The following is a 14,804-nucleotide window of genomic DNA, read 5'->3' as shown; positions in this document are numbered from 1 at the left end:
TTTTACTAGGGACGAAAACGATCAAAATCGGTCCGGTATTGAGTTAGGAAGTTATAACCGGCGACCTCAAAACCATACAAATTGTAATCCCATGGAGCAGGCATCTGTATCAAAGTAAACCGCTTGTTTTTGCCACTGACAGGCTCAGGCTATTTTAAGTGTCTGACAACATGGAAAGGATCCCTACAGAGATAAACCGTTGTTTTACCTCAATAACTGTAAATCAGCTGTAGAAAAGATACGAAAATAGGGCCTGGATTAAAAAATCCTGACGTTTCCCTTGAAAAATCACCTCTGTATACCCATGGTCAGCTTAATTAAACTACTCTCACTGGCATGGTATTCAGGTTAATACCTTGAGTCATATCATAACATTCAAAATAAAGCCGACTCTTATATGATGCTTAACTGGCCTATTTGATTTCACACCTGCTTTTACAGGTATTCTTGTACGCATGTATTCCTAGCCGATGCTCATTAGCTGATGTATCCATGTCTGTTTGTTCTCTCTGTGCTTTTCCTCCCCTCTTCACAATCAGAGAAAATGGAGGTCCTTTTCTCTCTCCATTTCTCTCCACAGCTGGCTGTTTGAGGCCACTCTGCACTCAGCTCATTCTTTTGGGCTGGGCTCCTCTGCTCCCAGAGTTTGTTCCTTGCTACTGTCGTCTATGTAGGGGTTCAGGCCTAAAGAGTCTTGAGACAATGTTGCTAATGGGGCTACAGGAACTATGTACAATTTCTTTGTAAAACACTTTTCATTATGATGATTTGAAAGGGCTGAGTGCAGAGATTAAAAACAGACAGTAATTAAGGGCATACAAAGGCAAAAGTAAATTATATCATGTGTTTTCCAGGAAAAGGCTTTAGTCTAATAAAAAAGTGTTGCGTGGGTTTAAAACAGGCTTTCTTTGTTGCCGTGGGAGCACAAAAGCCTTGGTCTGACTGTCCTTGTGGAGCTGGGTGATAGCACCAAAGGGCTGGCCTGCGCCGTCATAAAGTGTCCGTAATGGCATTATCCAGGGGAGGCTTCTGTGGCCTCTGCCATTACCACTGTCACATTAGGAGGGAGGAGGGGAGGAGGAGGAGGGGGGGGAGGAAGAGGAGGAGGAGGGGAGGAAATGAGCCAGAAAGAGACAGAGCAGAGAAAGTCTTCTTAGAAAAAAGAAGATGTTTTATATACAGGGACAGAAAAACCTGAGGGGTCGTGAGATTATTAATGGGAGAGGAAAACAAATCCGTTTTCAAGTTTTGGACTTTCTCTTTAATCTTTGATTTTTGGTGAGATATTGGATTATTGGAACATTTATTGAAATGAAAGCATGTGAGTTTCGATGGGGAAAAAAATCATTATTTGGTAGAGCTGTTAACGACTGAAATGTGACCTCGACAACACACTGCTTTTTGTAAGACGTCAGAAGCCAAAAAGGTTGTGTAAAATCTTCATCTTAAAAATAACTAGCAACTGATACCCCATTTCCGCTCACACTGAAAGCCCTGTTTATTGCTATTTTACTGTTATGTTGTGTGGGAATGGGAGCGAAACGATGAAGTCGAACCATAAATCTATTCCCTGGTGACCCAGCACCATTACTAATCATCTTCAACAGCTCCAGTGTGAATGCAGAACACAAGATGACTGTGTTTGAGAAGGGCAAGGGGGAGGGGGGGGGGGGGGCCTTCTCCCTTCTCATTCACTACATTGATATCAGAGTAAGCCCTTGCCCCACTGATGTCCTATTATTTCTCACAGGATCGTTTATTTAACATCATGCGCAAGTGGTTCTGACCACTTTTAACCCAAGACTGTCTTTTAATGGTGAGCAGATTTGGGGAAATGAAATGTTGCTTCAAGCTATGCAGCAAACGGAATTGCCTGGCTGCTGTGGTTGCCTAGTTGCTTTGCTAGCTTTTTGCAAAATGCAAATACGACCTCACAAGTGGGCTGTACGGTCACGTATCTCTCACTCACAGAATGGATTACAGTTGCACCAACAAATCACAGTTATCATTGTTTTATATCTATTCTATCTATTATCTTGTTTCTGTCTTGCTATCTCCACGGCAGTACATCCTTATCTTTCATCTTTTTATCTCTATTCTATTCCTACTGAGTTTAGCCTTGAGGTTCCCAACACTGGTTTCGTATTGTGCGATGAACATAAAAAGCTATTTCCTCTGGTTTCTGAGCAAATCGTTATTGCTGTTTTCCAGCTGCTCTGATTTTTGGTCTTAGCACTGCCATTTCTAAGGTCCTAGCATTGCACTCACTGAGAAATAGCCTCTTACCTTTATTATATATTTAAAATAACGTTGAACGTTCGGGTGGCCCATTCAAATCAATGGAACTTTTTGCAACATTCTGAGGAGCCATGTAATAATGCCAATTATTCCAGTTCATCCAATCAATCCAAACAGACCCTAGTTCATCCAATCAATCCAAACAGACCCTAGTTCATCCAATAATACCAATTATCCCAGTGTCAGTTCCATAAGTAAATAATTCTTTCAATCACATTTACACGTTTTTTTTTTTTAACTTAATTTTATTAGGTCCTATGGTTATTCATGCGATTCATTTTATATTAGGATAGATGCTCTGTACCAGATGTAGTTACTAGCCTAGCTTTTACCTTTTTCAGGTAGATATAAGCACAATACAAAACAATAAATACAAGATACAATAAAACCAACAAAAACACAGTCTGGGTGATACACAAGACCTACTTTTCTTGCACAACATGATAGCTATAGTCTCCCTGGTTATAGGAAGATAGAACACCTGAATTATTTCATCTTGATATTTCAAGGCTATAGACTAATAAACCTCTCAACTGCAAAATTACAAAATACAATACAAAATTACTGAATGTGTCAATTGTAAAAATCAAAGTCAAATATTGTTGAAACAGTGTTTATGTATCCCTTAGTGACATGGTTTTACCCAGCTAGCTCTGAAACACATAAACCAATGGGGCGCAAGGAATGAGGGCTACGGGCATGTCAGATCTCACAAAGAGCCACAGGCAAGCATGAGAGGGTTTCATGTCAAGGTAACTGTCACGTTCCTGCTGAACTCAGCTCTGGCCACGCCCCCTTCAGCACTCACACTCAGACTCTCAGCTGCAAGTCATCAGCATCACTCACCGCTCACCTGCACCGCGTTCACACTCACCTGTGCACTAATCACCCTCACCTGTCACTATGCCTACTTATACCTCGCACTCCCTTCACTCTGTGTCTGGGTTTGCACGACACGGATTACTTTCGAGTCCCTGCTTGCCTGACGTTTGGATGAGTATTATCATAGTTCGCATTCGTGTTTACCTCTGTTCTGTTCATAGCCTTAGTTACAGTTTTGTTGATTGCCTTGCCGAGTGTGACTCGTGTTTTGTTTTCCCCTACGGCGTTGATAGTTTAGTTTTGTTAAAGAGTTCGACTCTGTTTTGTTTCTTTCTGCGCCTCAAGTGCCAGTCTCCTGAGTTTCGTACAGTGCTTCGAGCCTGCGCCCCTCCGTGGGTTTTGCCTCTGTGCAAAAGGATCTGTTTCCTCGTCATCTGTGTTTCCTTCAACCTGTGGTCTGTCTCGTGTGTCCCTGGATGTTCCATTTGCAATATTCTTTCTCAAAGAATTACCATCTCTGTGTCGATCCGTTCCGTGACAGTAACAGACACAAAATGTTGAAATATTGACAAACGTATGTGCTTTTTCAATACCAGATGTGGGTATAATTAAATTGCTCAAGGAGTGAAAAGAAAATAAATTCTACTAACTATTACGTTGTATGGTTTGAGTATTTAATTGGCACCCTGCAATGCTCTTCATCATTATAAACTTATATCCACTGCCTCACTGATATTTTGGTTTTAAAAATCACTCTTCTGTCAAAATGACTTTCCCCACAGAGTGCTTAAGTAGAAAAAGCAGAGATTGATGTGTTTCTTCACTACTTTTCTGGGCTCAATATGGTGTCTTTGATCGATCTTGCATGAAGTAATCATTTGAACACATCCAAGTACACATTCTGAGGTATTTTCTTAATCATAGTTTTTTCCGATGAAAGCACCTATTCTCACATTTCCCTTTCCTTACCCGACCTTTCCCTGAAAAATGTAATATTTTATTCATCTAAGATACATATCTATCTTCTATTATTGCCAATACACTGATTGATTCATCCTATAATTGAATCACACAAGTAGGCTGTTGGTTGAGGGTTCCACTACAATTCAGCAAATAGGATCATGCAGGTAAAGCATGGGACCAGTGGAGGTTTAATATCCGGTGTCATTTAGTGGACTCCACTGTACTTGAACATTAGACCAGTGGAGGTTTAATATCCGGTGTCATTTAGTGGACTCCACTGTACTTGAACATTAGACCAGTGGAGGTTTAATATCCGGTGTAATTTAGTGGACTCTACTGTACTTGAACATTAGACCAGTGGAGGTTTAATATCCGGTGTCATTTAGTGGACTCCACTGTACTTGAACATCTGACCAGTGGAGGTTTAATATCCGGTGTCATTTAGTGGACTCCACTGTACTTGAACATGGGAAGGCCAAAGGCAAAGTGCCACACACTGGATGCCAAAAGTGCCTCCATTGAGGTATGTAGCATGCACACTAATCAGTACTTAGGAGGTAGAGGTGTGGTGGTGTCCTGTATTGTTTATAAAGGTCTTGTCAGTGTAATTGATTACACTAGAGCTCATGGTCTGAAATGGTAGCTAGCTATGCTATCCCTTCCTCTAAGTCTGGAAAAGGTTAAAATAACACTCCATTCAAGAACTGTGGCTCCATGAATGTATCCTCCCTGGGTAAAATGCAGCAGTTTTGGAAGGGCACAATAATATTTCTAGATTGCGATTCAAGCCAGGAACTTTGGACTCTAGAGACTAGTACTCTGAGAGTGAATATTGTAGACTTACTGTGTCTCTTGGATCGAACCAGCCACACAGTGGAACCTTTCCGGAACAGTCTTCCACTCCTTGGCCATCTTGACCATGCCTCCAGCATCCAGCACCCCATAGCCAAACAAGTGGTTGAACTCAAGACCCACTCCATTACGCTGCCACTGATGCACCTCATCATGGAGTCGGTTCCGCTTGGAGGTCAGGACTGCCAAGTGCTGCATGTCCCTCCAGGTTAGGTCTGGGCTATTGACACACACACAAACACACACACACACACACACACACACACACACACACACAAAGTATCATTTTCGTAATTTCATCATTTGGTTGAAATGGTTTCTTAATTGGAGAAGTGCAGATTCATTTTCATATCATTCTGTTAGTGACCTGTTAATCTAGTGGCCTGTAATGAGGCCTAGGCTGTTCCATGAGATAATCTCTGCATCGGGGTGTGTATTTATCCTCCTGTCACTAAGAGCCTTCTATCAGTGCTCAGCGCCAGTGTGTTTAGGCACAGAATGGACTCATAAGCTCACATACACTATTTACCTCCAGTCAGGGCAGAGCCCCCCTGCTCTGCTCGTTCTCCTGCTGACAGCAACATCATTATTTAGAGGTAAGTAAACACTGCGGCTTCACAGGGGCAAGTCCACATCAATGTTTACTAACTGTGCAACTCAACCATATGCCTTCAACTGACAACAGAAGTACTCTTACAGAAAGAAGTGAATGGAACAGCAAAGAAAGGGACAATGATTGTTTCCACGTGTTTAAACAAGGACTCTTTTGTTTGGAAACACGGCTAATAGCACATTGCACATACATTTTTTTTTTGCGTGAAAATGGGCATACTAAAGTTAAACTCATTACGCACAGGGGAACTGGTAAATGTGCCTCCTATGGTTGGCTGAAAACAATAGGATACCACTTCAGTAATCAAGATCTCACAAACCGCTGCATTTGAAATTTCTCTGTAAATGTAGCTGTCAAATATTGGTCTGGTGTGTATGTGTTTTAGCATATGCTTAGTTCGTTTGTGGTGTGTAAACATTGCAGACTATCCTGTGTATCCTTGGGCTGTCTTTAAAATATTTGAAAGAAAAGCGTGTAAACATTAACTCAGGTTTAGTGCTGGGTATTATGCACACAGTCCTGCAGCCGTAGGAGGGCGTACACTCCTGTACACTCATCTGTTCCTTGGCAGCCGGAACATGGAAATGGAAAGGAAAGGAAAGCCTTTGTTTTTCTCAGGGCTTTTTGAGGGATTCAATCACAATAGCCATTGTTCAACTGCCAAGAACAGGAGCTATCCTCTTTGTACGTGAAGTGTCGCTCGTTAAGGTTTATCTGCTGAGCTGTGTGTCAACCAACAGAGCTATCCAGAGTTAAATGATGGCGCTATTCTGTCTTTTCATCACCATTTCCCGCTCCCTTGTGTTGTGGGGAAAAAAGGTGTACCTACTTGGCCTCCAGTGCCAGTGCAAACACGCCCGCTGCTTCTGGAGCGGCAGCAGAGGTGCCAGAGTGACGAAGAGTGCAGTTTCCATACAGATCTGTGGTGGCCTGGATAGACAGCAACAGGAAACATCCTATGACTCACATTACATCACATCATAGTGCATCCATCACTGCCCTGACACACATACAGAAGAGTGGGAAAATATGGTATTGGCCTTGAAAGAGGAAGTCAAGCAGTAACGGATGGAGAGGTAAACACAGCAGGGTTCTCTACGGCTCACTGATTTTACTGATTGGTACGTGCCAACATAGAGGGGACTCAGCTTCAATGTCTAATAACTCGTGTCTGATTTTTTGGCAGAGACTAGCCTGCCCAAAGTCATGTTACTATTTATTATATTTACGCACATCAGTGCATACTGTCCTGAGCTAATACTGTTCTGAACAAATATTGAATCATTTTCTTACAGTTGGCCATACACTAGTTGCACAAGGATGACATTAATGAAGAGAGAAACATCTGTCTGAATATTTATAGCTGACCAAAGAAATGATGTTGATCCTGTTCACATGTCAGTTTGATGGACATGCTTGCATGATGGACCCTCTAGGTTGTCACATACCCTTAACATCACTATATTGCCCCAAGGGGCATTGGAGAATAGGTGTGTGCAGAACACGTGGATGTCTTAAATGTGAAAACTAAATATATATTTGTTTTTAAACAGATAATCACCTCAGTGTGCATGTTATTGTACTAGGTGCGTATGGGAAAAAAGTTATAAAATGCATGTTAGCTTTTAGGGAAGATAACTGGATTGTAAAATGAGCCGCCTAGCTCTGGAAAAAAAACAATGGTCAATTTTATGTACATGTTACAATAACCTAAGAGTAAATAATGTGTTATTCTTGTGAATACATTGCTACCACCAATTAGTATCAGTGCATTTTGAAATACTGATATATTTTTTTCCTCTTTTTACTGGATTTAAAATGTATTGACTAAATGTCAGGATGAACCAGATAGAGGAACATCTCCTCAGCGCCTAGAGACAGAGCTGATCTTTCCTGAGTCCCTTGCTGATGCTACTTCACATCGCTCTCTCTTCTCCTTTCTATCTTTCACTCTGTTGGCAGGTGCTTTTCATGGTCAATTTGAATGTCCTTTGCTACTGTTCAAAATCCATTATACATACTAAAATCAGATGGATCTTGAAAAACAGAACATTTAACATTACATATAGGGGTTATTGTGTTATTAAATGACACACACAGAGACACACAGAAACACACACATTTGTACATGCTCATTAAACACGTACCACTCCAGCCTCAGGATTCCTCTTGCGTCCATTACTGAAGGTGGAGGCCAGGGTTGAGGAGCAGCTCTCATCATACAGTGCTGTCCTCCCGTCATTAATGGCTGAGTTAATGGAGATGGTCCACATGCTGGAGGCATAGCCATCACAGTTGCAGTCGTCATAGCTACCGCCATCTCCAGAGGCCCAGACATAGATACTGCCTTTTCCACCGCGACCCTGTGGGACAGTAAAACATCAGAGCCCCGTTCACCTACTTTCTATTATACTGTAGCTACAAACTCTGTCTGAGGAAAATAAAACATCAGAGCCCCGTTCACCTACTTTCTATTATACTGTAGCTACAAACTCTGTCTGAGGACAATAAAACATAAGAGCCCCGTTCACCTAGTTTCTATTATACTGTAGCTACAAACTCTGTCTGAGGACAAACACTTTATTTCGTTATGCAAATTATTTAATGAAATCACACAGAGGAATACCAACACTGTTCTAGACCATCTTAGAAATCTTGCATGTGCGTGATGAATGCACACAAAGGATTACCCCCCACTTCCTAGTAGGTTTGAAGATTTAATCTAAACACCATTTCCACCATTTCGGACCTCAGACTGGTTTTGGACTTTGGACTGTTTTATATTTGAAGGGAAATAGCTCAACACTGCTTGCATAAAGTATAAAGCGCATATTTCATATGCATAATGTAAGTATAAAACCAATCAAAATTGTGTTTGATTTACCGTCAGAAAGCCAATAACCCAAAAAGGTAACATTTCCACTCAAATTACTTCAATTACTTCACAAAATCTTGACAATGAACAAATTGCCTTTTTAAGCACAATATAAAACTGAAATTAACCATTGTAACACAATTTGGATGGTTTTGCCAGTATGACTGGGTGGACATAACATTTTTATGCAAAATAACTTTGGACATCCCTGAGCAGAATCTGGATACAACAAAAGTGAGTACACCCCTATAAAATATCACTTAAATGTCAAATGATTCAAAATTGTATCACCTCCAAAAACAAATACTTTAGAAAGACTACATTGAAAATACAGGCCTCAAAGTAGAAACTAAATGCAACAAAAGTGAATACACCTGTGACCACTGACGAGTTAGAAAAAGTGTGATCATTAAAACAAGTACAGCTGTGATTATCCCAATAGCATGAACCTGGTAATGAAATGACCTGTGAACACCATAACTTTCTCCATTTTGGACCTCTGGGCTGTGTCTATGTGCATGGACCTCTGGGCTGTGTCTCTCCATATCTGCATCATGGCCCCACATGGAAAAGAATTGCCAGAGGAACTGACCAATCTGATTGTGAGACTTCACAAAGATGGAAAAGGATACAGGAAGATTGATGACCAACTACAAATCAGTCAAAACAATTGGAGCACTAATTGAGACATAGTGGCCATCCTCCTAAAATGATGCCGCGGATAGTGTGGTACTTGCACCACAATCTAGCTCTGGAAATCTGTGTTCCTGAGATAGCTTAGACTGTGCCATGGACATTGTATAATGTCAACCTCTATGGATGGCGTCCGAAAAATTGCAATATGAAACTAAGCTAAAACACATGAAAAGAAGCTGCTGTGGTCAGATGAGACCCAGATCAAATAGTTTGGCTCAGATCAGGTCCAGTGTGTTTGGCGTGAGCCTGGCCAAGACCAAAAGGTGTTGAGGAGATGACATTTATAGATGGCACCATGAATGCCTGTGGATATACCAAAATACTGTGACAAGATGACTCACAGTCTCCAGAAGCTTGGCAGAAGAGGAATATTCCAGCATGATCATGAGCCAAAGCACACTGCCGAAATGACGCAAGACTTTCTAAAGAAGAAAAAAAGTGAAAACTATGACCTGGCCAAGTATGTCGCCTGACTTGAATCCAGTGGAACACCTTTTGGGTATTTTAAACTATGACCTGGCCAAGTATGTTGCCTGACTTGAATCCAGTGGAACACCTTTGGGGTATTTTAAACTATGACCTGGCCAAGTATGTGGCCTGACTTGAATCCAGTGGAACACCTTTGGGGTATTTTAAACTATGACCTGGCCGAGTATGTGGCCTGACTTGAATCCAGTGGAACACCTTTGGGGTATTTTAAAGAGAAAGGTAGAGCAACACAACCCCTCCAGCAAAGAGCAGCTGAGAACATTGGCTCATGCAGAATGGCAGAACATCTCTCCAACACTGGTGTCCTCCATTCCCAGAAGATTGAATCTTTCATACAAAATAAAGGTGACCATACAAAGTATTAAAAAAAGAAACAAAGATTTGAATCTCAGTCATGAAAGGAACCTTGACTTTTGTTTCATTGAGTTCCTACAGTGGGGTTTGATTTTTAGTGGTGATAATCATTAATTATTTGACATTTAAGTGATATTGCTCAGGGGTGTGCTCACCTCTGTTGTATATTCTATTTCATTTTATTTGGTTTTATTTTTGAATTGCAACAGCAAACAGAAATGATAAAATAAAAAAATCTCCAAATGTTGAAATTATTAAAAAAAATATAGACTAATACATTATTTTGACATTTCAAATGTTGTGGTAACACTCAAGAAACATGGGCTCTTCCAAGCAAAGGACAAATGATCTATTTGAAGCTATTTAATGCCCAATAAACAGCAAAAGGTTTTTAAAAAAGATATCAAAGCTTGCCATTTCCAATGAACAAAATGTTAAGAAATGGGTAACTGTGGAAATTAAGAAGAGATTTGGAATATTCTGTGCACAGAATTCCTTGTGCTAGTATCAGAAGCATCACACAATGGCCATATCTCTCAACGCCACATGCATTCCTATATCAAAGGATACTCAGAGTTCACACTTTTATATGGCAAGCCACATAATAACATAGACATATCAAGACATATCAGACATATCAAGCCAGATTAAAGTTAAGTGGAGAAATGGAGATGGGAACTGTGATCCCCAAGTAGTCAGCCGAAGGTAACACAACTAATAACATGCTGCATTGCCACAGACTACACCACATACACCACAAGATACACCACGACCATCACTGAGAGACATTTCCACAATAACCTGAAAGGATAATACAAAACCTACTATTGCTTCACCAGCCTAAAAGCTCCATTAAGAAGAAATTGCTGGTTTTTGTGGGTGTTTTTTTTTGCGATTTGGCAGCCCCTAGAGATTAGGGGTGCAGTTCATGGATAGCTACTGTACATTTGTTGACAATTATTATGTTATAAAATCCAAATATCCTTGAAAGAGGAGTCGCATCTCAGCTCCAAGATCACCTTGAAAACCATAATCTCTTCAGGCTATTCCAATCTGGATTTGCCCCTGAACACAGCACAGACACGGCTTTGGTTAAAATGCCCAGTGACCTACTCTCTGCAGCTGATGCTGGACTACTCTCTATACTCATCCTCCTGGACCTCACTGCAGCCTTTGACACCATTTCACATAAGCTTCTCCTGGAGTGTTGAGTAAACATTGGAGTCCATGGCAATGTGCATCAATGGTTCACTTCCTACCTCACCCAAAGGAGCTGCAAATCAGAGACCTTAACTGTCACCCAGGGAGTTCCCTAGGGCTCAGTTCTGGGGCCACTCCAATTCATTATCTATCTCCATGATTTAGCAATATAGTGAAAACATTTCGAACACAAAGAAATTGCATTTCTTATGAAAGAATATCTTTGGGTATAAAGGAAGTAAAAAGTATAATTAATATTGGAATCCATGTTTCTAAAGCTAAATCACTATCACGCCATCACTGTCTGTCTCTGCCTGTCTGTTTCCTTAGTTCTTTCTCTCTATCTTAATGTCTAACATCTCAATCTGTTTAAGTTCTATGTTTTTCTCTTTCTCTCTTTCACTCACTCAATCTTTATTCCCTCTCTTTAATTTTGTCTCTCTTTCTCTCTCTCTTCCACTCACTTGCTCTATTTATATATTTTTATTTATTTATTTCTCTCTTTTTATCAGATACACTATACTGCCTCAGTAGCCCTCCGGTGCCAATAAGAAGGCTCCATGTCTCTCTGTCCCTCTCAATATAACTCTGTAACTAGGAGTTTTTTTCTCGTCCCCCCCCCCCCCCCCCCCCCCATCTCTCTATGTCTCTATCCCATTCCAACTCCTATAACAGAAATGCAGCTCTATGATATAGTCATGAAGATACTAATAAACATGGCCATCACGTGCCCAAATGCTCTCTAAAATAGCTCTCCCAATTAAAAAGTCACTTACTTTCCTGTGCAATTCAAAGTTATTTTCCCCTGTTAACAACACACACCTCAGCTCTTTGTAAACCTATACCACCATTTCTTTGTGATGTAGTTGGTTTTAGCGATGATGAAAAGAAAACAACACCAAGTATTAAAACCTTTTGAACAAGATGCTGACATTTTGAAGACTTGAAAAATATTTCTTGACACTTGTTTCCTTTTATGAAAACAAACATCAGTTTTTAAGAACATCAAGAAGACATTTTCCAAGTCCACCTAATATAGCACATTCCTCCTTCATAAACACGCTACCTTATTGACACCATCCGCCATAGCTTGCAGTGTTAGCTCCCGGGGGCCGTCCACCGTCTTGCCATCATCTGTGGGGCCCCAGCTGGCACTGTAGATGTCAATGACCTGAGGCATGTGGCTGATGGAGGACGCCTCAATGATATCTGTCATGAAGGGTTGGTCCAGCATTCGAATACCTGTGTCAAGTCATTAGAGAAGAGAAGATATTATTTCTTTTTTACATTTTCAATGTCATAGTATATAATACAATATTGTGCTGAACTATCAAGACATTTGTTGTTGGGTAACTACAAGATTCAATGTAATGATTATGGGATTTGCAGTCATTCGGGAGTGGAGTGTTTGGATAATCTGGGAGCTGTCGAGGACCCTCAAGGCTTGAGCAATGAGACTGCTGCACACTCCAACAGAGGCAGCGCAGATGCTCTGGTACCTCATGCCAGGAAGGGGGAAGTTGCTATAGGAAGGGTGGAGTTGCTATAGGAAGGGTGGGGTTGAAGGGTGGAGTTGAAGGGTGGAGTTGAAGGGTGGTTGAAGGGTGGAGTTGAAGGGTGGAGTTGAAGGGTGGAGTTGCTAAAGGAAGGGTGGGTGGAGTTCAGGCAGTTTGCGGCAGAATACTGATGGAGATAATTTCCAAACACTGTTAATGACTTAATATAATAATCAAGGGCCTTGTTTTAATAAGTCTCTTATATGTTTTTCTCTTAACAGTGACATGGCTTTTCTGTGTCTCTGTGTGTATGTATAACTTTGATTAACTGGCGCCACTGATTGTTTTCTCGACCCTGAGAAAACACAAGAAGCTCGGACGAGAACCTTGTTTTGAATATGATTGTTAAGCACATATGGCGTCAACATTAGATAAATCTAAGTATATAAACTCTGTGCAATGTGTTTATCGGGGCTTCACTTTCATCCTTGTTTTGTGAGTGAGCCCAATTGCAATTGTTCTTGTTGAATAAATATACTGATTGACAAGCTCCGGAGTCCTGAGGTAACTAGGGTGAATTTTCACCTATCAAATACATTCTATACAAAATGTTGTGCAAAACTCAGGAATGACAGTCAAAAATAATGCCACATTACCTCAGCAAACAGTATGGCTGATAATTGACAATATTTACCTGTACATAAATATTTATACATGTCTCCTATGTGCTTACTATTCTATTCTGGAGATCACTACAGATCGACAGGAAAGGTGTGAATGTACTCTTTCAATGAGTGTGAATGCAAACTATGCATATGTTTTTTTTCTACAATAAAAAACAGGAGGGAGAGTGTGCAGTAATGCTCATATGACTGGTATAGTTCTTCAAGACAGTTTTGAGCACTTACTGTGATGGCAGAGTGAAGGCCCTGGATGGCTGGACGTTATGTATCACACAATTATCAGCTAAAAGGATCAACCAGTTTGGTAGATGATGCTGTATTGTGTAATGAAGTCATTTAGTGGATGTTTCATTCCAGGACACATAACTGTTTCTGTAAGCTCAGATGTCCTGGGTAATATGAAGCCATTTAGTGGATGTTTCATTCCAGGACACATAACTGTTACTGTAAGCTCAGATGTCCTGGGTAATATGAAGTCATTTAGTGGATGTTTCATTCCAGGAAACATAACTGTTTCTGTAAGCTCAGATGTCCTGGGTAATATGAAGTCATTTAGTGGATGTTTCATTGCAGGAAACATAACTGTTACTGTAAGCTTAGATGTCCTGGGTAATATGAAGCCATTTAGGCACATCAGTAAGAACCTACCGGCCACTTTGGAGTTGTAAGCCACGCCCACTCCACAGATGTTGTTGTTGGCTACCGCAGATACCTCACCCGCACACCTGGTTCCATGACTGTGAATATTTGGAAAGAGGAAAGAGAACTATAAGGGTCCCATGACTGTGAATATATGGAACGAGGAAAGAGGAATGAGAACTAGAAGGGTTCCATGACTGTGAATATATGGAATGAGGAAAGATAACTATAAGGGTGAAACCCTATCTGTGTTGATTTTGTTTTCACATATGTGATTTTGTGATTTCTTACTTGCTGCAAGGGATTTAAAGCGCAAACAGACCCAACATGGCACAATGACACACACATACACAGTGGCTGTTGTTCTTCTATAAATCAGTGACTGGTTAATCTGCATCAGATTCAACATAGATCTGAGTTTCCTCAAGCACTGATACATACCCTGCCATCACACTAAATACCACCTACAGTATGTCCCCCTACATTAAAGTAGATTTGTTTCTAGGCTCAGGGGCAGACGTGCGTATGTTAGCGAGTGAGAGTGAGTTGGCCAGGCCACAGAAAGCACACACTGTGCCTTTTCATTTGACGTTAAAAAGTACTAAACCTGCAGCTCCTGGAACCGCCTACCGCCATTTAAAGGAATCAAAAGTTTTGCGACTAGGAAATAGATATACATGCTAATAAGATGTCATCAAACTGAGATAATACATATTATGTATTATATACACATATAATACATAATTCTAGAGCACTCAAAAAAATATAAATACTTGGACCAATCATGTGACGACTCCATAGAGTAGCAGGCATCTACATGTACA

At 40.7% G+C, this 14,804-nt stretch overlaps 1 protein-coding gene across 1 annotated transcript in view; it reads right to left on the bottom strand.

Annotated features, from left to right (window-relative positions):
* The window catches only part of pcsk2 (proprotein convertase subtilisin/kexin type 2), a 38,942-nt gene that overhangs the window by 1,421 nt on the left and 22,717 nt on the right, over positions 1-14,804 (bottom strand). The window contains exons 7-11 of the mRNA XM_012819033.3: positions 13,990-14,078; positions 12,229-12,404; positions 7,696-7,911; positions 6,378-6,478; positions 4,928-5,155 (exon numbers count right to left, since the gene is read on the bottom strand). Coding sequence (XP_012674487.1) covers positions 4,928-5,155; positions 6,378-6,478; positions 7,696-7,911; positions 12,229-12,404; positions 13,990-14,078 — 810 coding nt within the window. The remainder of the gene's footprint in view (positions 1-4,927; positions 5,156-6,377; positions 6,479-7,695; positions 7,912-12,228; positions 12,405-13,989; positions 14,079-14,804) is intronic.

Source organism: Clupea harengus, chromosome 13 (assembly GCF_900700415.2).
Source record: "Clupea harengus chromosome 13, Ch_v2.0.2, whole genome shotgun sequence".
Taxonomy (NCBI): Eukaryota; Metazoa; Chordata; class Actinopteri; order Clupeiformes; family Clupeidae; genus Clupea; species Clupea harengus.
Note: the sequence above shows the minus strand (reverse complement) of the source record. Positions and strands in the feature narration are given on the sequence as shown.